The 27,044-nt window shown below is 34.5% G+C and overlaps 1 protein-coding gene across 1 annotated transcript; it reads left to right on the forward strand.

Moving 5' to 3' along the window:
• The first annotated feature begins 1,545 nt into the window (after nucleotides 1-1,545).
• Nucleotides 1,546-13,077, forward strand: LOC121235353 (cyclic nucleotide-gated ion channel 1-like). The gene is made up of 7 exons (XM_041131701.1): nucleotides 1,546-1,550; nucleotides 1,967-2,470; nucleotides 2,597-2,651; nucleotides 2,906-3,180; nucleotides 10,196-10,307; nucleotides 11,552-11,821; nucleotides 12,527-13,077. Exons 1-7 carry the CDS (start codon nucleotides 1,546-1,548, stop codon nucleotides 13,004-13,006), a joined length of 1,701 nt encoding a protein of 566 aa, XP_040987635.1. The 3' UTR covers nucleotides 13,007-13,077.
• The last annotated feature ends 13,967 nt before the right edge of the window (nucleotides 13,078-27,044 follow it).

Genomic DNA, 27,044 nt, shown 5'->3' on the forward strand with positions numbered 1-27,044 from the left:
GATCTGCCTCCTCACATCATGATAACACACGTTAGGCATTTTTCCCAAAATAAATTACACGAATTAGAGAGGGTTTACTTTTATGTGACTATATAGGCTGAGTATCGCTTCTTTTCCTTTTTTTTTTTTTTTTTTTTGTTTTTAGGTTTTTATGGTTGTTGAGAAAAAGGAAAAAAATTGGTGGTGGGTATTGTTGGAGCTAGGATTCGTAGTTATTTAGATGTGGAAAATAGAAAAGGTTTATCTTTAGTAAAGTCTATCAATATATAGTTTGTAACACACCCTGTGGGTTGTTTGGTAGCTAAGAAACCAAAGAAAAATTCTGGTTACTGTAAGATGGAGTATATTAATTTTTTAATAAGTTAAGCCTTATTACAATCGAAAGAGGGTTGCTTAGATTATCACCATCATCAATAACATTATCATTTGCATGTCGTGAATGGAAAATATTTAATTTTAAGGTGGAGCGTGGATGTCTCTCTTCCTTCTGTTGGTTTAGGCGAGAAATGAGGAAAATTTTGATGAATCGAGACTTAGAGCTTAAATTATATGTTGAATATACGTAGGAGTTGATGAAAAGTTCACATTTTAGAGGTTGGTGTTATTGTTTGGTCTGAAGAGTTAAACTAATCTTTGATTGTTTTGTTTGGATGCTTTGGAAGTGATGATATATTTTATCAATTTTGTAAATTAAATTTAATGCCTACTTTAAAGAGTTTGGTATGATAAGATCCCTACATTTTTCAAGAGTGTTCATGTGTTTTGGTATCTTGTAAATGGACTTTAAAACTCTATATTTTTTGTATATATTCTTTTTATTGCATTCCTATTAATAAGTTTGATCTATGAACAAGAGGGGAGGCGCTTTGTTGTGGATGTTCAGGTTTCTAAACGATTTATGCAGGAAATGCCAATTTCTTGGTGCTGATATATTATTGGCTAGAGTGTCCAACTATAGGCCAATGGGATCGATTTGTCGGTTTAAAACTTTAAATTTACACCGCTACGGGAGTGGTAATATAGCTTGATGCTATTCTCTTAACGCGAAATTTCCTTTGTCTAATGGAAACGTTCGGAAAGAAAGTATCAGATGGTTGAAGGAATTTAAATGGAAGGACCTCGGATCTCGGAAAGGGCAGCCATGAACATCATCGCCTTTCGACCTCGCCGTTCATCATCACCGTTCCTGGTCACCGTTCCTAGTCGCCATTCCTCCATCGCCGTTCCTCGTAGCCGTTCCTCCATCGCCGTTCCTAGTTTCTTCGATGACCCTCCCTTACTCTGTCTCTTTCCCTCTTCCTTTACAAGGAACTCGATCGGTTGAGGAAAATCCGAATGAGCAAGATCTAGGATGTGCTCCTCGATATCAGTGAGTCCTTCTAGCATTTTGGGTCCTTTTTTTATTTATTTTTTAGTTTTTGTTCTTCGTTTTATTTGGGTCCATTTCTTCTTCCACATCAGAAGTGTTTTTTGTTAGAAAATAAATGAAGAAAAATTGAGACATATATACCACTGTTGAAGAAGGTTGAAAGAAGGATGCTGATGATGTGGTAGCAGGATTTGTTTGCGGTTGAAAAGTGAAATCAGAACTAAATTTCTCTTCCTCCTTCGTCCCAGCTAGCTGGTTGTAACCAGAATCGGTCATGTTTTGGAAGATTGCTTGACCTGAAAAAGCACCAGTGGTTGGAGATGGCAGATTCTGCCATAACTGAACGTAGCAAAAAGAAGCCATGAATAAATTGGTGCTAGTTGTTTTTCGATGTAGTTCGTAGTTAGCATGCTTTTCTACATTTTTTTTTGAAAAATGTAGCCACTTCATTTCATGTAAGAATCTTTAAAAAAGGTATAAACTTTCATTAATCCAACAAAGTAGTTCACATGGCAGTTCTTTTAGCTTCTGTCAAGGGATTTTGTTTTTTGCATATCAATAAAAAGTCTTTTAACTTGATTGTTATATTTTGCTCAGGTACGTGGATATTGAGACACAAATACCCGAGAATGGAGAAACTGAAGCCGATTCAGAAGAAAACAAAACAGCCACAAAAAGGGATATTAACCCAGTGAGGTGGCTCATTCGGAAGTGTAATATCGACCCAGAAGGGAGGTTCATCCGAACTTGGGATTTGATATTTCTCCTGTCTTGTCTGATTGCAGTATCAGTGGACCCTTTGTTCTTTTACCTTCCTGTGATCAATGAAGACAGAAAGTGCCTTACTGTAGATAACAGATTAAAGATCACAGCTACTTGTCTGCGATCGGTTCTGTACTTCATCTCTCTTGCAGATATTATTTTGCAATTTATTTGTCCTTTTACAAACGAGGATGCTCCTGATCAACAACATGGACAAACAAATTTAGTTAAAGATGCTTGGCCAATAGCAAATAGGTACCTGTTTTCCCGGTACTTCCTAATTGACATTCTCGCTATTCTTCCAGCTCCACAGGTAAGGGACACTTTTGGATCTGCTAGGTTCTAAGTTGTTTTGCTTATGTAAATGCTTTCTCAGTTTTAACTGCAATACAAAACATATCAAGGAAGTTTAATCTGAATATGAGAAGTAATTCCTCCAGGTGGCAGTTCGAATTATATTTTCAGATGTGGGAAGTCAGACATATTGGAAAATGTTCCTGGGCGCTGTTGCTCTCTTTCAGTATGTGCCGAGAGTTTTACAAATCTTCCGAGTATGGAGTAAAGTCGACAAGAGTGCCACCATATTTAAAGCTGTATCATGGTTGAATGCTGGAAATTATTTTTATCCGTACCTCTTTGTCAGTTATGTAAGTTTGATTGTCATTAAAATACGTATTCCCCTATTCCAACACTGTTTTGCATTTCTTAATTTTCATGTTTTTTGGCGACTTCTTCATAATTTATTGATCTTTTGGAGATCTGATGTTATATTAGGTATTGGGTGCATTTTGGTACTTTTCATCCATTCAACGACTGATGGATTGCTGGCACTTAGCCTGTAAACGTCATAAGGGATGCAACCCAAGTTCTTTGTTCTGTGATCACGATGATGGAAATCACATATTAATAAATGAATGGTGCTCTACAAAACCACCGGATTCAACCGCCTTTGACTTTGGAATATTCCGCGAAGCCCTTCAATCTGTAACAGCGTCACCTTTTCTTCAAAAGTGCCTGTTCTGTTCATGGTGGGGTGTTCGAAATTTGAGGTTTGCCCATGTCAGATCTCTGTCTTTCAATATCGAATTATTTCCCAATTGTTTCTTTATTAGTTTATTTGTCTCGATAAACATATAAAGCTATTGTAAATTCCAACACTCTTTGATAAGAAGTTTTGTTGTTCTTGAGCATTTGTTGAAATATGAAATTGATTGATAGGTTCTGAAGGAATGGAATTTAATGGTGATATTCTTGAGCGTATTGATCCCACAGAATTTTTTTAATGCCAAAATGCCCCACCCACTGCATATTTATATAGATGTAGTCGTTTAGTGATGTTTCTTTCAAGCAGTTGCATCTCTTTCAAGTATTGAAATTGGTAAACCTCCTCTCAAGTGTATGGTGTGATCACCACACACACCTTCATCTCCTACTTGAGCGGACTATAATATCAATCACCATAATTTGCCTTATGCTAACTCTGATGTATCAAACCTGCAGACTGACTTCAGATTGTAACATGACACGTGTGCATGCTTTTGTCACTTATTCGAAAACATGTTAAGGGTGACTTTATCTCACTATATACATTGAATGACATCAAATCCTCGTGGCTGGGAACATAGTTTGCACCCATGCCTCCATTGATAACTTTAGTCAAACACATAATTCATGTGTGAGCCTGGACCAAATGTTTTATCAAGTACTTCCTCTAATGCCATTCTTCCTGAGGTATTCCTCGACACTCCTTATTGGCAACTTAACACTATCCATGCAAAAATATTATAAGTTTACATTATGGTGCATATCTGTTTCTCATCAACGTCTCTTGCCTTTAATTGATCAATTATGTCCGTCAGGTGGGATCACATAATATAGTTCATCCAGACATCTTTGAACCCTTCCGATTTATGCTCTCTAACCATATTGCTATCTCATCCCAGTACTGTTTGATCCCATAAAATTAAGCTGTATCCTCCATGAATTTAGCCAAAGGCAATCCCTGATCATGATATAGCCACCACTATCTTGGTCGTGGGGACAAACTTGACTTTAATTTCACCCGTCTCCTGTAACGGTCCGATCTTTTATTTAGAAATAAAATTACAGATAAAATTTTTATGAGTTAAAGCAAATTATCAGATGATTTTTTTTTATAAACCTAGAGTTAAATCTCCATTATTATTATTATTTTCCCTCCAAACCCATGAATCCTCTTCATAATACAACTCCTTTGTACCGGATTTTTTTTTTTTTTCTTTCTTCTTTGAATTTGAAACACGCACCAAACCTAATCCACCCATGCACATGCACATGCACGTCTCTTCCTTTATTTTTATCTAGGGTTTTCTTTAGGTTCTCAAACACATATACACGTTTCACTCACCAAAGAATGCAAGCCGCAATGCCCTCCACCGTGAGTCTTCCAATCACGTATCAATAAAATGCATGCATGGCTCCATCTGTTTCCTCCGCTTGCACGACACTGTGTTTATTTATACACTCACACACAGCCTTCCACACACTGCCTTTGTTTTATCCTAGGGTTTTCAGAACCGAAACCAACCCCACGTTCAGTCCCGCAGCACGACGACCCCCGGTTCACCACTTAGCGTTCACCCTCCAAACACAACCAACACTCACCGTAGAGCAAACGCGAGACCACCGCACAACTTCAATCCCGCAGCAACCATAGCTCTTCCTCTGCACCCTCGAAAGCAGCCCAAACTCAGTAGCCACCATCATCATCTTCCGTGGAAAGCGGAAGCTGAAGCTCCTCTGTTTTAGCCCATCGAAACAGAGCATCCTTTCCCAAACCGAGAGCCATGCTCTGCCACTGGTGGGCCGCGACGCCACCGTCAGCAGCAACAGATATCGCCGGAGATCTAGCCTCCACCGCCCAGTGACGCCCAACGCCACCACCCGAAGCCCCCATGCACGTTGTGTGGTGTGAAAAATCTCTCTCCGTTCTCTCTCACTCATCCTCTCTCTCGGCGTCGCACTAACCAGCCCAAAGGAACCCAGTTGCGCCGCTTTGGTTCCAGCTGCCGTGCCGTGCAGCTCCTCCCTCGGTGAGCTCCTCCATCGCAGACCCATCTCTCTTTCTCTCTCTCTCAAACGCTGTTGTTTTTTTCTTGTTTTCGGATGTGCCACGATTTCGGGTTCTAGAGAGAACCTTAGTTCCTGTTGGGCCGTGGGCCTTAGGCCCGTATAAGGGTGGGATGGGCTTATTCTTTTGTTTGGGCTCATGTGGTAATATCTTTATGGGCTAGAATTTGCAACTATTTCAGATTATAATAATGTTTAAATGGACTTGTATTTTTTTAAATTGGATTTGACTTAGCTGTGGGCTGGGCTTGAGGTTAATTAGATTTGTATCATGGTGATAGAGTTGTATTTTAAGTGGGACATATAAACTCTAGATATACAGAATTGATGTCAATATTATAGAGTCAATGTGATTTTAGAGTTTGAAAGACCAAAGTTAATGAAAAATATAGATTAAGTTGGAATTTCTAGTTTAATTAAGAGGTATGTCTTTAAGTAGAAATTTACGTAAGCTACGTGTCTATCTTATAGGAAATCAGTCGCGCCCGGAAATTATTGGATTAGCGCTACGAGGTAAGTAGCATGATCATATCCTTACGCGTATGTACAGTGAGCTGTTTGTCTTTTATAAAAGATATTATGCATGTATGCCCTTTATTGGAAGCCCTTTTTTTTTTACGTACCAAAAATATGATAAAATTATGAAGAAGTCATGATTTTATGTGAAAGACTATTCATGAAATTATTTATGAAATGCATGATTTTATGTGAAAGATCATTCATAAAATTATTTAGGAAATGCATGATTTTATGAGAGAGTTATTTCGTAAAATATTTATGAAAAATCATGATTTTATGCGATGAAACATGTACCATGACGTTTGAGAAAGAATGCGATTTCGTTTGAAATCTATGATACGATATGACAAGTATGTATGTGATTTCTTTTGAAATCTATGATATGATATGTATGTGATTTCTTTTGAAATCTATGAAATGTCAAGCATGCAAGTATGATTTGATAAATTATGTAACGGCTTATGTTATGATATGAAAACGGTACCTATGTTATGGGCATATTGCATTGCCAGGTCGTGCATGCTGGTAGTGCACCCAGTATTGTCTTCCTTATGTATGGATTCCACAACCTGCGGCCACGGACGGAATCGGAATCTATTTAGATTCGCTAACCCTAACTCACGGGGGTCAACAGTGGGTAACGGCCTATGACAAGTGAAAGATAAGTTAATGTTTATGTCATGTTATTTATGAATGTATTTATGAATATGCACGCTTTTTAAGAAACCTTATGTTTACTATGTTTACTGTATGATGTGTTGCTTATTGAGTATTCGACTCATTTTAGTTTGTTTTTTTATGTTTTTAAACCACCCCAGGTGATGACATTTATGAAGACGAGACTGCAGGACAGAACTTGACCCAGGGAGGCGAGACAGAGGCCTAGACAGATTATGTTATGATTATTTTTATGGTTCTAAGTTTTAAATAAATTATTTTGATAAGCACATGAGACTTCCTTATTTTTCATAAGTGCTTCCGAAGACCTTATTTTGGATTTTCAATATGTATTGAAGTTTGTTACTTTATGGAAATTTTTCGCATCTGGTGCATTGTTAAAAAGAAAAAGTTTTAAGTTCAAGTTTAGTAGTAGCACACTGGCTCCTCGAAAATTCTAAAATGTCTTTTCGGGAACGGGGTGTTACATCTCCACTATATCTTCATTTAGAGCTCTGTGCTTCACTTTTTATTTTGACTTGTTATCACAAAACACATTGATCAATTTGCTCTGCATTACTAATCCCATTTTGTCTTCAAAACGTGTGTCCAGCCACATTGCTTGCTGCTGTGCTGCATATTATGTACTTAACTACCATTATGAACATTGATTACAACTTTATTTCTTCCTCAACCAAGAACCAATCATTTAACGAAAAATGAATGTTTTCCGCTTGTACATATTCAAACATCTACATTTCCTGCAAAGTCAGCATCATTGTGACCAACCAACTCAAGATCATTGAATCCAACAATTTAATTTCATAAACTCGGCGTGTTGCAAATATCTCAGTGTTTGCTTTGCTGCCTATCAATGTTCTTTTCCAGGATTGGATTGATATCTATCTGCGTACGGATCCTATTGCATAGATAATATCAGATTTTGTACTTGTCATAGCATACATGAGGGCCTGAGGCTGTTCACTGGTTGTGGTAGGGGACATTTTATATTTCTTGCATTTTTGGGCACATATCCTTACTCGAACTTCGTTCTTTGAAGACAAGTGTGTTATAAAACAGTGATTTTTCATGTTAAGCCTCCTGAGAATCTTATGCAGATATTTTTCTTTATATATATATATAATAACCTTGAACTTCTATCTACAGAAATTCTTTTACCCAGAACATAGTTGGCCTCACCCTTTTCTCTCATCTCAAATTTGGATCCTAAGATGCCTTTTCATCATATCTTGAAACTTCATGTTTCATTGCCTTTAGCCATCGATCAACATCACTGCTATTAATTTTCTAAGGAAAATTTTTAGGATCATTCTCTAAATTTTCCATGGCTGTATTAAGTGCATAATGATCTTTAAACATTAATCACCTAATGGCATGTTTGGATAGGAATAATTTTGATCTACAGTAGAGTAGTTTTTCAGCTTTTTCTCAACTTCTTCCCAAACATACAGACTACTCATCTCAACCTTTTTTGCTTTTTGATTAAAAATATATTATTTTAATATAATACTTTCATCTCACACTATAACAAATATTATTAAAAGTACATTCTTTTAATTTTGAGGTAGGACCCACACTTTCACAAAAAACCCATAAAACTTTCATCTCAACTTCATTTCTTCACTATTCATTAAAAACTTATCAACTCTTAACAGCCAAACATCACCTTAGGTTCATTTTGTCTCAGCATATGAATTGGAAATTTTGTTCTCAATGGATTTCATTTTGCTTTCACTATTTTCAGCTTTATTTTTCTATTTGCATGGCGTCAAAAACCTGTGGGAATAGGTTTTTAATTCCAGGGTTGACCAATAACCCGATCAAATCTATGGGAGTCACCAGATTGGTATCTTCAAAGAAGAAAACGTCCCTTCGTTCTATCGATCTTTGTTCAGTGTTATGAAACTGGTATCAACTCCAATTTTTTCGCAGATCCTATACACCTGCATTCTGTTAGCTTAGATTCAAAATAAAGTACTTGTGCTTGACAATTGCATACCCCTAGTTTACATCAATCTGGTTTCTAGCTTGGGCAATGTTTATAGGGTATTAAGGGTTTGGCTTTGTTCTTGACTCTATGTAATGTATATGCTCTAGACAATAAAGCTTCTCCCAACAGTGGGTATGGAGATAAGCATATGCCTTCATGGACCTTGTCACATCGAAGAGTTTGATTTCTTTTCCTACAATCTCTTTTCTCTGGAATTTATAATGCATAGTGTAAACATGTTTATTTCATTTACCTTGCAGAAATCATCCAAAGCCTCTTATTCAAGACCCCAATCATTATTCAAATTTATAATGGACATGCCCGTTTGGGTTTCTACTTTGACATTATATTCTTTACTTCTATTAATTGTCTTAGATTTATGTCTAAAGAAGTCCTTAGATGTGTCTAAATTATTTCATTCCTTTACATATCTTTATTCTAAGTGGATTATCTCAAGCATATATGATGACTGTCAGGTTTAAATGATTTTTTGGTCATTTTCCATTTGACACGGTTTACATAGGTCTAAATTATCACAACCCACTAATGGAATAAGTCTACTCTTGTACATTCTTATCATTTTATTTAATTATGTGACCCAATCTTACTTGCCAAAAATAAAAACTGTTGATTGACATGTTGAATAAAATGAAATAGGTTCTTTATTGTGTTATTATCAATATTCAGGGACACTCACATTTCACTATTACACCACACTTACTAATTATTACTTCTCTGGACTTGAACTCAACTTTGTATGCTTTCTGACCTAGTTCAATAAATGATATTAAATCTCTATGAATACGGGAAACAATCATACATCCCTTTATGTAATTATGCTCATTTGAAGAAAATTTACTTGCGCCTTCCCCAATGAATCAGAATATGTTTTATTGATAATTTAGGCCTCTGCACTTGTCAGCTTGCTTCTCCTTGAATTCCAAATGCATTCATGCGCTTCTGGTTCTGTGTCTCATTGGTGTAGCATCAATCGACTAGGCATTTGATATTTAACTACCAATGTCACTTGGAAAATCATCATGATCTCCTGTGTTCCTTTGGCTTCCCTTTACCAGAACATCCGGCCTTAATGGCCTTTCTTTCCACACTTGAAGCAACTTCCAAATGAATAATTATTTCTCTCATTTTTCTTCTTTGTCCATCTCTTCTTGGATTCCTTCTCCAATAGCTGTGTTTTTCTTGGAAAGCCTCTTTAGGAAGGATATTCATCATAAATAATCTGAGGAAAAGTCAGACTAATGCTGTAATTGAGTGGTGTTGCCATGTGTAAGAGCAGTGGGAAGTCTGTGGATCACCATGTGAGGTTGCTAGTGCTTTGTAGAATGATTTTTTAATCCGTTGGTTTGGCCTTTGTGATGTCCAGAAAGATAGCAACCTTTTTTTGTTTACTCTTGAAGAGGATTAGGTGGTAGCATACAAATTTCCGCAATCTAGTAGATGATTCCTACATGCCTTATATGATATATTTGAAGGTATTTGAATGATACAATTTTTGAAGACCGCAAACAAACTATGAAAGAGCTCAAGACTTTCTTTTAACAATCACCTTTAGACAGCTGCTATAGACTTTGATGGATGGATTAATTTCTATTATTTTCTCGTAACCTTTTCTATTTCTAGGTAGATACTTTCGTATACGCATCTCATTGTAACTGGATTATGCCTTTTGTGCTTTTTGTTTAAATTATTACTAATAAGAAGTAATAGCTTCTGATATTACTATCTCATAGACGTTCCAAATTTTGCAGTTCTCTTGGTCAAAACCTTCAGACAAGTCCTTATGAATGGGAAAACGTTTTTGCAATTTTTATTACAATCTTCGGCTTGCTCCTGTTTTTGTACTTCAGTGGAAACATGCAGGTTTGTGCTCAACGTCTTTTTCCGAGTTTCCGGCCCTTATTTATGCAATCTTTGGCACTTGGTGCAGTATGCTAGTCTCATGCACATACTATTTTTCACTACATTTTCTTTTGTTTGTTTGAAATATTTTGTTTTCTTCCTCGAATAATCTTGGTTCCCTTGTTATTCTCATTAATTTTCATTTTTCTGGAAACAAAAGAGGCATATTAAATTTTTGGATAGCCAAGAAACATCAATTTTACAAGATCTTTGTTATATTTTGAAATAAACGAGTCTTTTTTGGTTTTAAAAAATTTCATCATTAGATGGTATGGACAAGGAGGACACCACAGTTCCTCTATGATAATCTTGTAGTTGTCTTTTCATTTTAGTGTTCTTTTCATTAATTCGTTTAATTTTTTATTTCACTCTGATTGTTCTATAAACGTAAAGTTGTATGAATAAAATATATGCTTGTGAACATAACATAAGGACCCGAAAGGCCAATTAATGGATAAAGAACTAAAAAACTCACTTTAATAAGTTTCATTCATTATAACACATGCAAAGAAGTATTTAATGTATAGGGAGTCTTATCGCCATGATTCTTGCATTATAATCTTTACTTGAGTTAGATTGTAAAATGAGTAGAATCATTACCATATTGCATTTTCTATCACCCATAAGGAATTTATGTATCATGTGGGTCAAGTGGGAGAGTGTAAAACATATTTCTTATGTCAAGAGACATAATGTAACGCACATAAACATAAGTGTTTATTAATCTTGTTTTGATACAAAATTATAGGTGATGAATAGGAATAGGCATTGAGGAAAGGTTTTAACACTATTTTAAATAATGCCAGAAAGGTCTATAGGTTAGCAGAGTCCTTTCAATGACCATGATAAGTTCTCTCAATATAAGGTTGCTGAATTTACTTGAACAAATCATGGCTGGGATTACACACTATCTTTGCATTGCAGTTGATTTGATTTGTTTTGTTTACAAAATTCATTAATCAGAGTTGAAACTCTGTCTTGTAGATTTGATTTGTTTTGTTTACAAAATTCATTAATTAATAAATTAGATCCATTAAAATTTTTCATATGAAATTATTTTCTGCCTTTATTTTTAATTAATTACGAGTGTCAAATGTATACTAATTAAATGGATAAATATTTTTTTTTTGTTTATCAACTTTAGTTTTTGGGACAAATAGTAACTTATCAGGAGGATTTGGTGAACTAAACTTGCTATGTAACAGATGTATATGCATTTGAAGAAATATAAGAAGTTGGAGATCAGTTATATGGATAAGGATGATAAAGCAAGGATGAAAGCTAAAGAAAAGAAGGCAGAGGAATGGATCTCTAAAAACCAACTTCCTGATCATATGAAGAAAGAGATCATGTCCTGTATAAGACAAAAACTGGGAAAAAAGGAAGATATTGATACTGTGAATCCATTCCTTCATCTTCCCAAACATCTTAGTGCTGAGATTAGGCGCCATCTTTGCTTGCCCCAGCTAAAGAAAGTGAGTCTCTCAACATTTTCTCCTTGTAGTTCTTTTTTTTGTAGAGAGCAAAAAAGCTGTTCAATTTAAGAATTATTTAATTTTGTGGAAGAAAGGTGGAAAGAAAATGAGATGTTGAGAATGCGTAGGATTGTATGTATATATAACAGATGTATATGCGTAGGATTGTTTGGAATATGAAATTCTATAGAAAAATTGCCTCTTTTTTATCTTTTATGGTTGGACAAACATGACAGAAAATGCATATTGATTGTTCTCAAATCCCATATAATTTAAAGTCACAGAGACACAACCTCTGTATATGAAATTGCACATTGTCTTGATTGGAAAAATTGCAATTGAGAGTAAATATGCTATTGTTCTATCCAAACCCCCACATGCACCTTGCACATCTCATCCTTCTTTGCCTTTATCAAATCCGTTAACGACAATGGGAAAATAATATTTATGTATTTGTTTGTAGCTGATGCTTCTGTTAACTAGCTGTTTTAATCTTGTCTGAACTCCATTTTATCATCTATGTACATGATCATTGGCATTCTTTGCACTGAAGAGAGTACAACAGTATCGCTGATAGATATTAGAAGTGCCTTGACCATCATAATTATGTCATTTTAGTTCTTGGAATTGAATTTCCACACACCAACATATAATGATTTTTTATAATTTAATTTTCAATTTTATTCTCGATTGTTTGCAAGCTAGGTGCCAATGTTTCAAGAAAAAAGTGAAAAGCAATTGCACTTAATCTGCGACGAGCTCAAACAAGTGTACTGCAATGAGGATAGCTATATTGTTCGGCAGGGTGAACCCCTTGATCGGATGCTCTTCCTGACACAAGGAATTGTGTGGAAATTCAGAACCTTTAATGGTGGGGAAACAGCTTTGAGGGAAACTGCTCTGGGCATTGAAAAAGGTGACTTTATTGGAGAACAACTTCTAACATGGGGTTTTAATGGCTCCTCCGCACCCAACCTATCTAAGCTCCCAATATCTACAGAAACAATCAAAACCCATACCAAAGTTGAAGCCTTTGCTCTATTGGCCAACGTCTTGAGGACTCTAGTTCCCAAGGTACAGGAAGAAGATACTGTTAAAAGTGAAGCTGTCCAAGAAAACACTCCAGTTGAAGGTAATCTTGAAAGTGCTGGAGATGGAGACAATGCTGGACATCATTCAAGATAAGAACAACAGCAAAGTCTTAATTACGTTTTTGTATTTGAATTCAGAGATTGTATTGATCGATAGCCAGTGTAATTCAAATTCAGGATATATGCACCATAAAATTTCACGGGTTGATCATCTTGATCTCACCCTTCTCATTTCCTTTCATGATATCAGAGCCCCACACAAACCTATTCCTATCACCAACATCTTCATGGCTTCTTGGAATTCCACCCATATCATTACTCCAATATTTACTTTTTCCAATTTCATCCAAGATTTGCTAGATTTGCTTCAGTCTCAGTCTTGCATTACACTTTAAGAGGTAATAAAAGCAGGGTTGGAAAACTTAACTTGAATGTCATCAAACTATCAAAGTTTAGGCAAACAAACTTGCAGCAGTAGGGAGTCCAATCAAGGATGAAGATCTGATATCCTGGTTATCAGTGCATTAAACCCTTTTTGAACTCCATTTATAACCTCCTTTTTACTGGCTCCCTTTGCTCAAATTCTAACTCATGAGATTTTACCTAACCAGTAGCAAACTATTCCCTCATATAATATACGGCCTATGCCCATTTCACTAACAAACGAACCTTTGTTGGGTTAATGTTAACTTAGAAAAAGCAAATGTTTCCTTTCTCTTCTACTCCCAATAGCACTACCCATCTTCAACTTATTCATTCATATATTTTGGACATCTCCAACTCAATCTCTTACCAGCTATAAGTTCTATGTGGTCTTTCTTGATGGTTTTTCACGCTTTACCTGAATTTATCCACTCCATCATAAATCTTATACCTGAGGTAAATTTCTTAGATTTGTAGTAGTGGTAGAGAATGATGCAACACAAACTTGACACGATACGACACAATTAACTTGCTCTTGGACCCTTCTATTACATCTTTGTCACCCTTTCCTCATCCTCGAACATCCCATCTTCTGATTACCTTATCAACTAAAAATACCCTTTTTCATCCACTTCATAAGGTTCTTAAGGGAACCAAGCCTAGCTGTTACAGCAACTGCCACTAATTCACGTTGGCAGGAGGCAACAATAGAGGTTATCGATGCTCTCATGGTTAGTGGGACTTGGTAACTATGTCCTAAACCCCCACACTACAACATCATGAAGGACAAATGGGCTTATAAGATCAAGTAGAAATTTGATGGTCAAATAATGGGTTTTGTGACGTCCCAATGGAAAGTCCAAACTACATGATCTATGCTCTAAAATGACTAGTCAATGATACAATCGGAGTTTTATTGAAACATTATAAAGAGTAAAAATTTCTCATTTTCAAATAACGTGGAATCTCATACACCATCTACTCTCACTTATCATATGGGGGATCACAATTTTAAAGCTCAATTAGTTGCAAATGATTTGATCAAAAGATTAGCATTGACTACAACTTATGTTAAGTTCCAACCTTCAATTAGATTGACACATTTGCCATTGCATGTGTCAAATGGTAATTCTTTAGGAAGTGTATATGGCATAGCCAGAAGTATTTGTTGATACTAATTATCCAACATATATATGTAAGTTACACAAGGCCATCTGAGACGAAATAAAGCCCCTTAAGCTTGGTTCAACGGGTTCCTATATCTTGTGGGAACTTAGATTTAATGCATATTTGGTTGAATCTTCTTTGTTTACTTATCACGCTAACAATGTTAATCTCTTTCTACTATTTTATGTTATGATATAATCTTTACTAACACTCATTTTGATGTCTTTAAGTAATTTATAACTCGACTGTAGCTCGAATTTCCACTTAAGGATATGGGAACACTTGGTTTCTAACTCGAATTCACATGCTTGGAGCCAAGTCTTCAAAGTCTCCCTGCTAATTTGGTTCCAAAATCTCTTCATCTGATGGATAACCACTTTATGAACTTATGGTCAAGTTTATTACCCCTCAAGATCAAGTAGTTAATTATAGAAACATAAAGTAAAGAAATAATGAATTGGCTTTCCACTAACTCTTGTGGTTCAGCCGTACTCTTCATTTATAGAAATCAATAAGTGTTTTTATCAAACACGTTACATGTAATTTTGACTACAAGTAGTTGAGTTGGACTCTATTAGTACTCTGTTACAACTAGATAGAAATAGAATAGAAAATACAATAGCAAAAGATAATCTTCTTGTGATGTGACTAATCATTTCTTGTTGTGTTTATCCTTATCTCTTTGTGGCTTTGCTTTGGTTGAGTTTGAGATAGACTCTGTTTCAAACGCCCCTTTAAGCTTAGTGGCAGTATGGTGACATTGAGCTTGTCTTTTAGTAAAGTAAATCATTTTGATGGAAGAGATTTAGTGAAAGAGTCAACCAGCAAATCCATGCTAGAACAAACCTGACTTGTAGTGCGCCAAAGGCATATTTCTCTCGAACAAAACGAACATCAATTTCGATATGTTTGCGTGAAAGACTGGATTTTCAGTTAGATATGTTGCTTTGATATTGTTGCACCATAGGACTGGAGGTTGTTGAAGGAAGACACCGAGTTCTCGCAATAGAGATTGAAGCCATGTGAGTTCAAAAGCGACGTTTGCAATGGCTCTATACTCCGCTTTTGTGCTTGATCAATAGACTATCAGTTGTTTTCGAGGGCTCCATCAGATGAGGTTGGAGCCAAAGAAGACATAGTAACCACTTGTAGACCGACGATTGTCTGAGCAACCTGCCCAGTCTTCATCTGAGATTGCATGAAGATTAAGGGAGGAGCGATGCTTGATTAGAAGTCCGGAAGCTAGAGTGTTGCATAAATATCGTAGAATGTGCTTCACGACAGTCCAATGGTGGAATGTAGGTTTGTGCATGAATTGGCAGACTTGATTTATGGCGAACGAAAGATCTGGGCGAGTGAGAGACAAGTACTATAGTGAGCCAACAACATTTCGATAAAGGCCGAGATCATCAAAACTTTTACCCGAAATTGAGAGAGCTGGTCGATGGTGTTCAGATTAGTTTTGTAGAGTACATATTAGTCTTTTGAAGTAAATTTGATATATACTTCTGTCAAGATAGAAAAAAGACCTTATGGATGGATAGAATCTTTGATGCCCAAAAAATAGCGGATTGGGCCCAGACCTTTAAGCTTGAACTCAGCTTGTAACTTATTGATGAGATGAGTGATGGAATGTGGATTAGGCCAAGTAACCAGAATGTCATCTACGTAGACCAGAAAATAAATAAGATTCAACCCAGATCCATAAATAAATAGTGATGTGTTAGACTTAGAATTGCAGAAGCCCAACTGAATTAAATTGAATGTAGCCGAGAAAACCAAACTCATGGGACTTGTTTCAGTCCATAAAAGGTCTTTTTTAGATGGCAAACATAATTTAGGAACGATGGATGGATGAACCTAGGGGTTGTGACATAAGCACATCTTCTTTTAAATCCCCATGCAAAAATGCATTTTTAACATCTAATTGCTGAATGTTCCAGTTGTTTGTCACTGCAAGAGATAGATTTTACAACTGGACTGAATGTTTCACTGAATTCAATCCCAGATTGTTTTTAGCCACAAGATGGGCCTTGTAGTGATCAATTGTGCTAGCCTTCCGTTTGATCTTGAACACCCATTTGCACCCTACCTGGTTAATATTGGGCCATAGAGGAACTAAGGCCATGTACCATTTTTCATCAAGGCTGAAAATTCATCATTCATGGCTCAACGCCATTCTGGGTAACTTACAACTATTGAATAACATGTGAGCGCAAAATCACATGAAATAGAGTGTGTAATAAGGGTTCAGGGTGATGGGTAGGGAATGAGGCCTAGAAATAATTGTTTGGGTGAAACGATATTATTACAGGCTCTTGTGACAAATGGGGTTTGAAGTGGGGGAGGTGGGATGGGTGTTGTTGAGGTTGGATGAGGAGGGGTTGCTTGTTGTGGGCTCAAAGGGGTAGACTCAAAGAAGGGAATAGGTGGGGAAGTGTGAAGTTGGGGGGGGGGGGGAGGTTTTTCTGGGGAAGTGAGAGTTCTGGTTGAGACGGTGTTTCGGGTGATGTGGACTTGATTGGAGGCAACATAGAGACACTTATAACCATGGTGATGCATGCTATAGCCGAGGAAGACACATTTTTGTGACCAAAATTGAAGCTTTGAGGTGTTGTAGGGATGAATGTGCGGCCAAGAAGCACAACTGAAGACACGAAGAATTTTATAGTTAGGAGCGTGTTTGAACATAATCTCAAACGAAGACTTGTGATGTGTGACGAGAGAGGATAATCAGTTTATGAGAAGGTGCTTGAAAGGAAGGCGTCATCCCAGTATTTATGGGGTACGGAGGATGCAACTAAGAGAGAGAGACCCATCTTGACAATGTGATGGTGTTTACGCTTCACTGTCACATTTTGTTAATGGGTATAAGGGGAGGCCAATCTGTGACATATTCGAAATTTGAAGAGGACAGGGGTGAGTGGTCAAAATTCGCCACCCCAATCAGACTGCAAAGCTTTTATTTTATGATCAAATAGATGTTCAACTTGAGTTTTAAATTTGAGAAATACCAAGAGAATATCAGATTTATTTTGTAAGGAAAAAAATCTAAACAAATTTGCTAAAATCATCAATAAAGGAAACATAATGTTTATTATTACTAGCAGATGCAGTGGATGAAAGTCATCAAACATTGGAAAAAATAAGTTATAATAGAAATGTAGAAACAGAGGGGGATTGGGGAAAGGGAAGAACATGGCTTTTACCCATTTGACAAGCATTACATATGGACTGACTCTGAAAATTATTGTCTATAGATAAATTATGTTGAGAAATGACTTGACGAAGAGTACGAGTAGAGGGATGACCGAGGCGTTGATGCCAATTGTTGAAGGAGATGTATACACTAAGACAGTCATATGGTATAAAGCTGAATTGGTAGAGGTGAGATGATATAGGCCATTTTTACTCTGACCGTGCAAAAGAGTTACCCCTGTGGTTGGGTCCTTGACATAAAAATAGTGAGGGTAAAACTCAAAGTAAACGTGATTGTCACAAATAAATTGGTGAACGGAGAGAAGGTTTATTTTATTTTATTTGAGGAACATGTAACAGATTATGCAATTTAAACTGACAATTACCAAATAAATGGGCAAAACCAATGTGATGAATATTCAAACCTTGGTCATTGTTGACATGAATTTGATCCGGGTCAAAATATGCATCAGCTTGAATGTTGAGGTTATGAAATTTAAATGTCATATGGTGTGTAGCATCTGTGTCCGGATACTAAGAGAGATCAACAAGATTTTGAGAGGCGTTAACATAAGCAAACATGGAAGATTGGTCGTCACTGTTGTATGAGTGATCAAACCTATGGTAGCACCTGAGGGTTGTGCGACCATATTTATTGCAAACCTGGCATAGTGGGCGGTTGTTGGATGTAGGGGTGGAGTTAGAATTAGGGGGTTGTCCACGACCATACCTCCTGCCTCGGCCACGACCAAATGAGGGAAATCGCCAAGAAGAATTGGAACTGTCAGGGGAGAGGTGAGAAGGAGTGCCACAACCTTGATGTGTGCGAGTTGCAACCTAAGCTGAAGGAGTGCCAAGATCAACAATAATGGTCTGTTGTTCAAGCCACAATTCATTGGTCAATAAGTGGCCATAGAGCTCATCAAGAGTCATGGGTTCAACTTGTGCGGTCACAGATGTGACAAGAGAATCATATTCAGAGTTGAAGCTAGAGAGAAGATAGGTGGTAATCTCAAATTTTGGGAGAGGATGACTAATAGTAGCAAGTGTATAAGTTGGGAGTTTCAACTTTCAGAAATAATCAGCAATGGACAGGCTGCCCTTTTTAATAGTGGAGAGTTGTGACCTGTAATATACAATCCTAGCTTGGGAGTGAGCTAAGAACATAGTCTCAAGCAGTTTCCAAGACTTCTCGAGAGGTGGAAAGGCCCACAATGTGAGACAAAATGCTTTTTGAGAGGGAGGAAACGATAGTGCTTAGGATGATTTGGTCTTGTTGGACCCATTGAAGATATGCATAATTGGGTATGGTGGTGGTTGGTGCATGCTAATTGGGAATTGTGGGACGAGGGAAATTGACCCATCCAGATAGCCAAAGAGGTCTTCGTCACACAGATAAGGGATCAATTGTGCCTTCCATAGGAGATAGTTCTCTCGAGGAAGATTTAAGGTGATGACATGGTGGAGGTTAATGAGGGAGGAGGAAGGAGTGGAGGTGGGTGCTGTGACTGTGGAGGATCTAGAGGAGTCTGCCATTGGTCGTTTGTCAGTGCTCTTGATACCATATTGAAACATAAAGTAGAGAAATAATGAATTGGCTTTCCACTAATTTTTGTGGTTCAGTCCTACTCTTTATTTATAGAAATCAATTAGTGTTTTTATCAAACACATTACATGTAATTGTAAATCTAGATTACAAGTAGTTGAGTTGGACTCTATTAGTACTCTATTACAATTAGATAGAACCATAACAAAAAATACAATAGTCAAAGATAATCTTCTTGTGATATGCCTCATCCTTTCTCGTTGTGTTTATCCTTATCTCTTTGTGACTTTGCTTTGGTTGAGTTTGAGGTGGATTATGTTTCAATATTGATGTATTCATATAGGGCTTTCATATGCTTAAGATGAAGGTCACTTGTGAGTGTGATTAGTGTCAAAATGTTGTCTCAAAATGTTACTCAATGTCAAGATTGCTCTCCTTGTGTTCTCTCTCCAATTCCTCACAATACACATTTTATGTTTGCAAAGCAGAAGGTAATGAGAGGAAAAACTGAAAAGGGATAATAAATTTGTAACTCCCATATTCCATAGACTCTACTTTAGTAAATTTCAAAGCAAACTTGAAGTTAGGGGTGTAACGGGTCTAGTTCGGTCCAATTTTAGACATATTTTATAACTGAACCAATATATGTCTGTTTTAAGATTTGAAGAACCAATACCGCACTAGTTATACCTCTAACCTGGTACTTCCAGTTCAATTTTTCTAGTATATTATAATATAGTATATATATTATAGTATGTAATAATATAGTGATAATATATTAAAATAAATTAAAATATATATTATAATTGTATTATAGACTATAGTGATATATTATAATATATAATATAGCGATATATTATAGTCTATTATAATAAATAGTGATATAATATTAGTATAACTACTAATACAATAAACTATAGTGATAATATATAGTTATTTATATATGATTTTAAAATTTAATATTATATTAATTAGTAACTTATCATATAACAAAATTATTTTATATATAATTATATATAAAAATTATAAAAAATATAAAAATTATATAAAAAATATTTTATACAATATAAAAAATTAATATATATATATATTAATTGATTTGGTCCGGTATTTGAAAAAGAAAAATTGGAACCGAATCGATTTCAACCAGTTTTAAAAAAAATAGAATCGATATCAGACCAGACCGAATTTAGTATCAGACCAAACCCACCAATTAGATCCAGTCCGATCCAATTTGTTTGCCGAATCCCCGGTTTTTTTCCACCCCTACTTAAGGTTTCTATTGTGCGACAGTTAACTCTTAATTCAATTAGGGCCAAAAGCCCTGTTCTGCATTATTGAATTTAAAAAAATAAAAAATAAAAAAAAAATCTTGATTATACACTTATTACGTCATCAGCATTCGTTACCTTCCTGAAACAATAATTCAAGTTATTTATTTTTATGTTTTTGTTGTCAGCAAACAGTGATCTAACAAGGATTCTCTTAAATTGTAATCTATGTCAATCTCAGTTTTTGGGCTAATTAGACTGCATATAATTACTCTTGAGTTTTTATGATTTTCATTGGATTTTATGTTATTGCTATGAAAAATGCTATATCTATTATTGTTGGAAAACAAGAATCTATAATTACCATTAGGGTCATGCTGCTGTGCCGCCCAATTTTTACTGATGAATTTGACCGTTAGTTTATTTTCTTTTTTCTTTTTTCTTTTTTTTTTTTAAAAAAAATATTTTTAAAAAAATACACACACAAATTCACTAATAAGTTTTTAAACATTAAAAAAAATAATAAAATAAAATAAAATACACTAGCAGTCAAACCCAAAAAACAGTACACTAGCATTTTCCTTACCACTATGATCATATTGTAAAACAGTGTTGGAGGGCTTTGCAGTCAATAAACTTTCCTGAAGAATTAATTTCTTGAAAGCTTGTCTGTACCAAGTAATAAGGCAAGATCAGGAAAAATAAATTCAGGTAAACGACATGTAAATTGATCATTTTTAGAATTACCCGTTTAGTTTTCTCCAACTCCATTTATACTAGTCGTACCAAAATGAAAATTAAGTTCTTTTTTTCTCCCTTTTTTTTGTAGAAGTACAATAAATCCAACGTTTATTTAAACAGAGCTTTCCTTCCTTCTGCATTTTTAAAAGATGGTTAAGTTATGTTTGTATAGTGAGATGAAATGAAATAGTTTTAGATGAAAGTTGAATAAAATATTATTAAAATATTATTTTTTAATATTATTATTATTTTGAGATTTGAAAAAATTAAATTTTTTATTATATTTTATGTGAAAATTTGATAAAGTTATAATTATGAGTTAAAGTAAGATGAGATGAACTGCGATAGTTTCTTAATCCAAATCATCACGTGTCTATTTTTTTTATACGATATATAATTTCTCATCGTTTCTTCTTTCTTCTTGACTGATTTACTTGTCATCATCTCACGGATCATGCTAAAGATGCGAACGGAGTTTACTATTAAAATAAATAATATTTTTTAATACATTTCAGATTCACCTATATTTTTTTAAAGAGTGTACAAAATTTGTACCTTCCAGATGGCAAATATCATTTTATTACTTGCAAGGAAAAAGGTAATACATATAATCATATTCCTTTAAAAAAGCAAGACTTTCCCGATAGAAAAGCGTTGCATGCGGGAGAGATCATAATTCCATGTATCCCGGTTAAGTAAGCCCCGCCGTTAGTTTCCGCCCAGACAAAAAACGTGAGCGCCTAGTGCAAAAGGTTGTTTTACTTAATGCCTCGTTTGAATTTAAAATTCATCTTAATTTATTCATCTCATTATTATAATTTTTTTTAAATTTTTATACAAAATATAATAAAATTCAACTTTTATTTTACTATTCACAAACCATCTAAACTCATTTTTGAATCCAAACTATTCATAAGTAATAAATGAGTTAGTGCTTCAGTTTTCAATAAAGATACATGATATAAATGCATTCAAATAAAATTATTCGTCAGGAGCTTGATGGTCTGATGGCATATGACTCAATTTTCTAAATAGAAAATCTGGATTCGAAACACCTCACTCCTTTAAAAAAAAAAAAAAAAATTATTCATATTTTTTCTAAGATAAGTTAACGCCAGAATTTATTTATATGATAACCATTATATGAAAACAGTGGTTTTCTTTTGAAGTTCTAAATTTATAATTACAATTTATAAATTATATAAAATATATTATCATTTAAAAAAAAAATCTCAAATATTGATTCCCAAATCATTCACAACAAAGTGAGTGAAACAGAAATCTTCTGACTTCTTCAAATTCTTTACATCTGTTTTGTATTCAGTAAATGTTTGTGCAGTAGCTGTACCTAATTAATTAAAGTTTATGAGGGGTCTGTAAATAAATAAATAAATGAGATATGGGTCCTCAACGATGATCCATCCTTGTTTCTGTTACTTGAGGATATCCATGATTTTATTTGGCAGTCCTTCTCTTCTTTGAATATTCACAAAAATGGCAGAGTTTCGATCGGTATATTCCTCAAATAATTCGATTAACTTGGTGTTCAAATGGCTACCACACCTAGCTTTAATTTAATTATTATATTGAAAGAGAGAGAGTTAAATGAATATATTCTAATTATTATTTTTTATTACTAAATAATTAAATAGGTTTCCTATTTACAAATTTTATAGAAAGCAAATCGATGAAAATTCTCTAGAGTTCTTGTCTGAATTCTAGGGACTAGGCTCTATAGCGCCGAGATATACAGTCCTATAATATTTATTAAATAATTAAATATTTTTTGAAATTTAAATATTGTAAAGAATATATGTTCAAGAATGCTATGTATCAGTTACTATTCATTTTAATACTTCACACTTATAATTTTTTCATAGGATGTAGGAGTATTTTTTATGAGTAATGTTAGAGAGAAGTCAATGTAGTGGTGCACACTTTGCACTCACTATATGGCTGTTTTTAGTTCTCTATTTTTTTATTTTAGATTTGAGAAATTTGTGGTCTAGATGATGCCACATCATGTCTACAAAATAGTTGTTCCCAATAGTGACTTCTATCTATATTTATTCATTTTTTATAGAGTATGGAGATATTTTTTATAGAGTGTAGGGTGTGGGATGATGAATAGTGACTGATGAAAAGAATTTTTTATACATGTTATATGCTATCTCTCTTCCATGCTTAAATCATATGGCCTGAATAGAAGAAGATTCATGTTGCCTTTACTAAGCATTACCTTCTCAATGCATTACAGACATCTTATGCCTCAAGTTATTACCTAAACTTAAGGGACGGATATGGAAGAGAGATAGATATAAAAAGTAGACTTTAAAACATATATTGCTCTCTCTCTCTGTCTCTGTCTCTCTCTCTCTCTCTATATATATATATATTTAAGACATTATTAAATGAGCAATAAATGTTATAAATTTATTTTTCTTCCATTTGACATCTCCAAATTCGGACAAGAACTTAAAAAATATATATATATTTTTCCCTTTTGAATTAAGTTTGAAGAATTAAACACAATTATATATATATCATATTAAATGAACTGGCCAATTAAGAAAAGAACTAAACAACCAAATGAGAAAACAATATTCATGAAAAAGAAAAAAATCAGAATAAAGATATCAAGCTTATTGATTACATGTAAGTCAAGCCATAAAAGATTAAAAATAGAACAAACAAATGGTGGCATATTGTTCACCATAGATTATAAAAATACAAAATAAAAAAAAAAATTTCACAAAGTTAGGCACAAAAAATGAAAAAATCAATAACTCGTTTCAATTTTTTAAAAGTGTTATTAAAATGAATAATTTTGTTAAATTATTTTTGTATATTCTTTGTATACTCTATTGATATGATTGGTTAAAACAATTATTTTATATTAAAAAAATTGAAGTAACTAATCATATTAATAAATAGAGAAAAATTAGGCAAATGTGAATGAGTTTTTGTTTTCTTTTTCTAATGTCCCAAAACTAACCATCACTCAAACAAGTTGACCTACCTAATTCTAAGATTTTCCACGAACCAAGTTTCCAGGCTAGCTTTTCCACCAACCGTCCTATGCCACGTGTATGCCCCTATCCATGCCCACATGTCGGAACAAATGAAACAGGGCCCACAATCTGAGAGGTTTAATGAAACTTAATCAAGCTGGGTTATATTAATCTAATCTAATCTAATCTAATTATGATTGTCAAACTTTAACACATGGAGGCACGGTACTGGCTGATGTGGACAGAGAGCGGCAGCACTGTCTAAATCCAAAATTTCCTACTATGACGTGGCGGATATGGTTTTTGACTGTTCAAACGAATTTTAGCCGTCGATTGCGAGGTTCCTCCGAACGGCTGAAATTCCCCATTACCCGCCCATAATAATGTCAGTAATGTCAGGCACCCACCACCCATCCATATCTGATCTCTCTCTCTCCTTCTTCTTCTTCTTCTTCTTCTTCCCGTTAAGGAAAGGATGCTATGGAAATTCTAAAGTCTGGATAGCAACTTTCCACAATTAGATACTGAGAAAAGGACCAATATAGCATAAATCACCATTAACGCGATCGATCTATAACTCAGAGCATTATATTCATTGTATCAGCCCAAAGTTGTAGAAAGAAAAAAAGAAGAAAAAAAGAAAAAAACCACTTAAAACTAATTACATATATAGATATAGTCAAATTTATATGCAAACAAGGATGCATAATATTTATCAAATCCACGCGCCGTTGTAAACTAGCTAGCTAGCTAGCTATATGAAAGCAGCTAAACCAGTTGAAGAATTCAAAGGGTGCATGCATGAATTCTTGATATTGAATGTTTCTCTCACCTATTATTTACAATATTTTAATATCTCGTTTGTTTTTACAGATGAGATAAGATGATTTTAAATGAGTTGAATAAAATATTATTTTTAATATTATTATGGTTTTAGAATTTAAAAAAGTTAAATTGTATATTATATTTTGTATAGAAATTTAATAAATTTGTAATGATGAGATGAATTAAGGTGAATTTCCAATCTAGACAAGGGCTAAGCCTAACACTCGTAATATTGTTGATGTGACAGATATCCATGCTCATGTTACACGAATATTATGCCAGTGTATATTATAACTAGAATTTTTCATATGAATATGTTGTAAGATACTCAACATTTCTAAGCATTTTTGTTGTTGCCCAACATTTAAAATTTGTATACAAAAACTTCCAATCGGGTGCATTATTATCATTACACTTTATAAATGCCTAATAAATCCGAAATTAATTTGAGTTTATGTAATCCGAAAGGAACATTCAATTTCTCAAACAAAAGGAAGGGCCTTGTCCAAGTGCATTGTAATATGTAGATTTAGTTTGGCATTCACTGTTGTTATTATTATATACATATATATATATATATATATATGCATAATATACACGTGATAACTATGCATTTCATCAATTGTTTATAACATGTTGGGAGCTAAGATTGCCGGAAATTTTGATTTATTCCAAAAAGACAATGTGGCTTGCATTTTTATTTTTTATTTTTATTGAGGACAGTGTTTTCCTAATTTTCAAAGCTTGGAATCTACCCATGACCTAGACATTCACCACTCACTTTGATTTGGTCGAAGTTTGGATGTGGTAGAGAAAATATGGTGGAAAAATTAAAAAAAAAAAAAAATTAAAGGAAAAAAATGTAATAGACATAATCATAAAATGAATTGATGTGGTTTGGCAATAATATATTTAAAATGGCTATGGTTTTTTTCACACGAGCTATATTATTCTTTATCTTGGCTTTAGTTTTTTTTTTTTTTAATTATACTTACTGGTGTGATACATTTAAGTGGCTTCATATCTTTATCACTTAAGTAGTCAGATACTTTAAAAAATGTAACATCTAGAGATATGATTAGTGATAATAAAATATAAGATAAAGAACATCATTTATCTTTTCACATCGACAATTGTCAATCATACACTTCCTATGAAGGGAATCCAGCCACTTATCGACCCATGGAGTCTTACGTACCATCTCTATCGAGACCCAATTAGAAAGGAGTTAATTAGGCACTCCCTTCATCCATGGAACAGGATGAAGAATTCAAGGAGATCATAGTATATATTGAGAAAACTGATCGTGCTGCCCTTTTGATCATCATGCTTGTGAATTTACATTTAATTTACCACTTTGAATGATGCAGCTTGCTTTGAAATGGTGCACAAGACTACAACTTAAGAGGACAAACTTTCATTGCTTCACAGCTTGTAGGTATTCATTGCTCAGAAAGTGCCAAATCATCAACTGACCTATCAAAGCTGGTAAACTAAAAGATAAGTAACACTCCTTGATCTTCTTGGATAAACAGTTTTTGTTTTGGAGAGAAGGGACACATATAGTGTGAAGACAAATGTTAGATACAGTCATACTGTGTACAAGTACTGTACAATCTCTTTAAAAAAACTAGAGTCCACTATTAAAAAAATAATTTTTTTTCCATACGGATCTCAGATTTATCTATTTTTTTTAAAAGGAATGCATGTGACTCGATCATGCGAGTAGAATTATTATCGGAAATCTAGGGTCAACTTAAATATGTAGATTTCATGATTTTGAGAATAAAAAATAGGTCGTCATTGAAAAGAGGCACCCCCACAAGATTTGGATCCATTCAGGTGGCTGAGTTATAATGGAAAATGGTGTCCATGAAAGCAACATTATTGCTTTTGATTTCTTATTGAAACGACACGACCATCTTAATCCCAATACCTTGATAATAGATC

This window comes from Juglans microcarpa x Juglans regia, chromosome 6D, assembly GCF_004785595.1.
Source record: "Juglans microcarpa x Juglans regia isolate MS1-56 chromosome 6D, Jm3101_v1.0, whole genome shotgun sequence".
NCBI classification, from domain to species: Eukaryota; Viridiplantae; Streptophyta; class Magnoliopsida; order Fagales; family Juglandaceae; genus Juglans; species Juglans microcarpa x Juglans regia.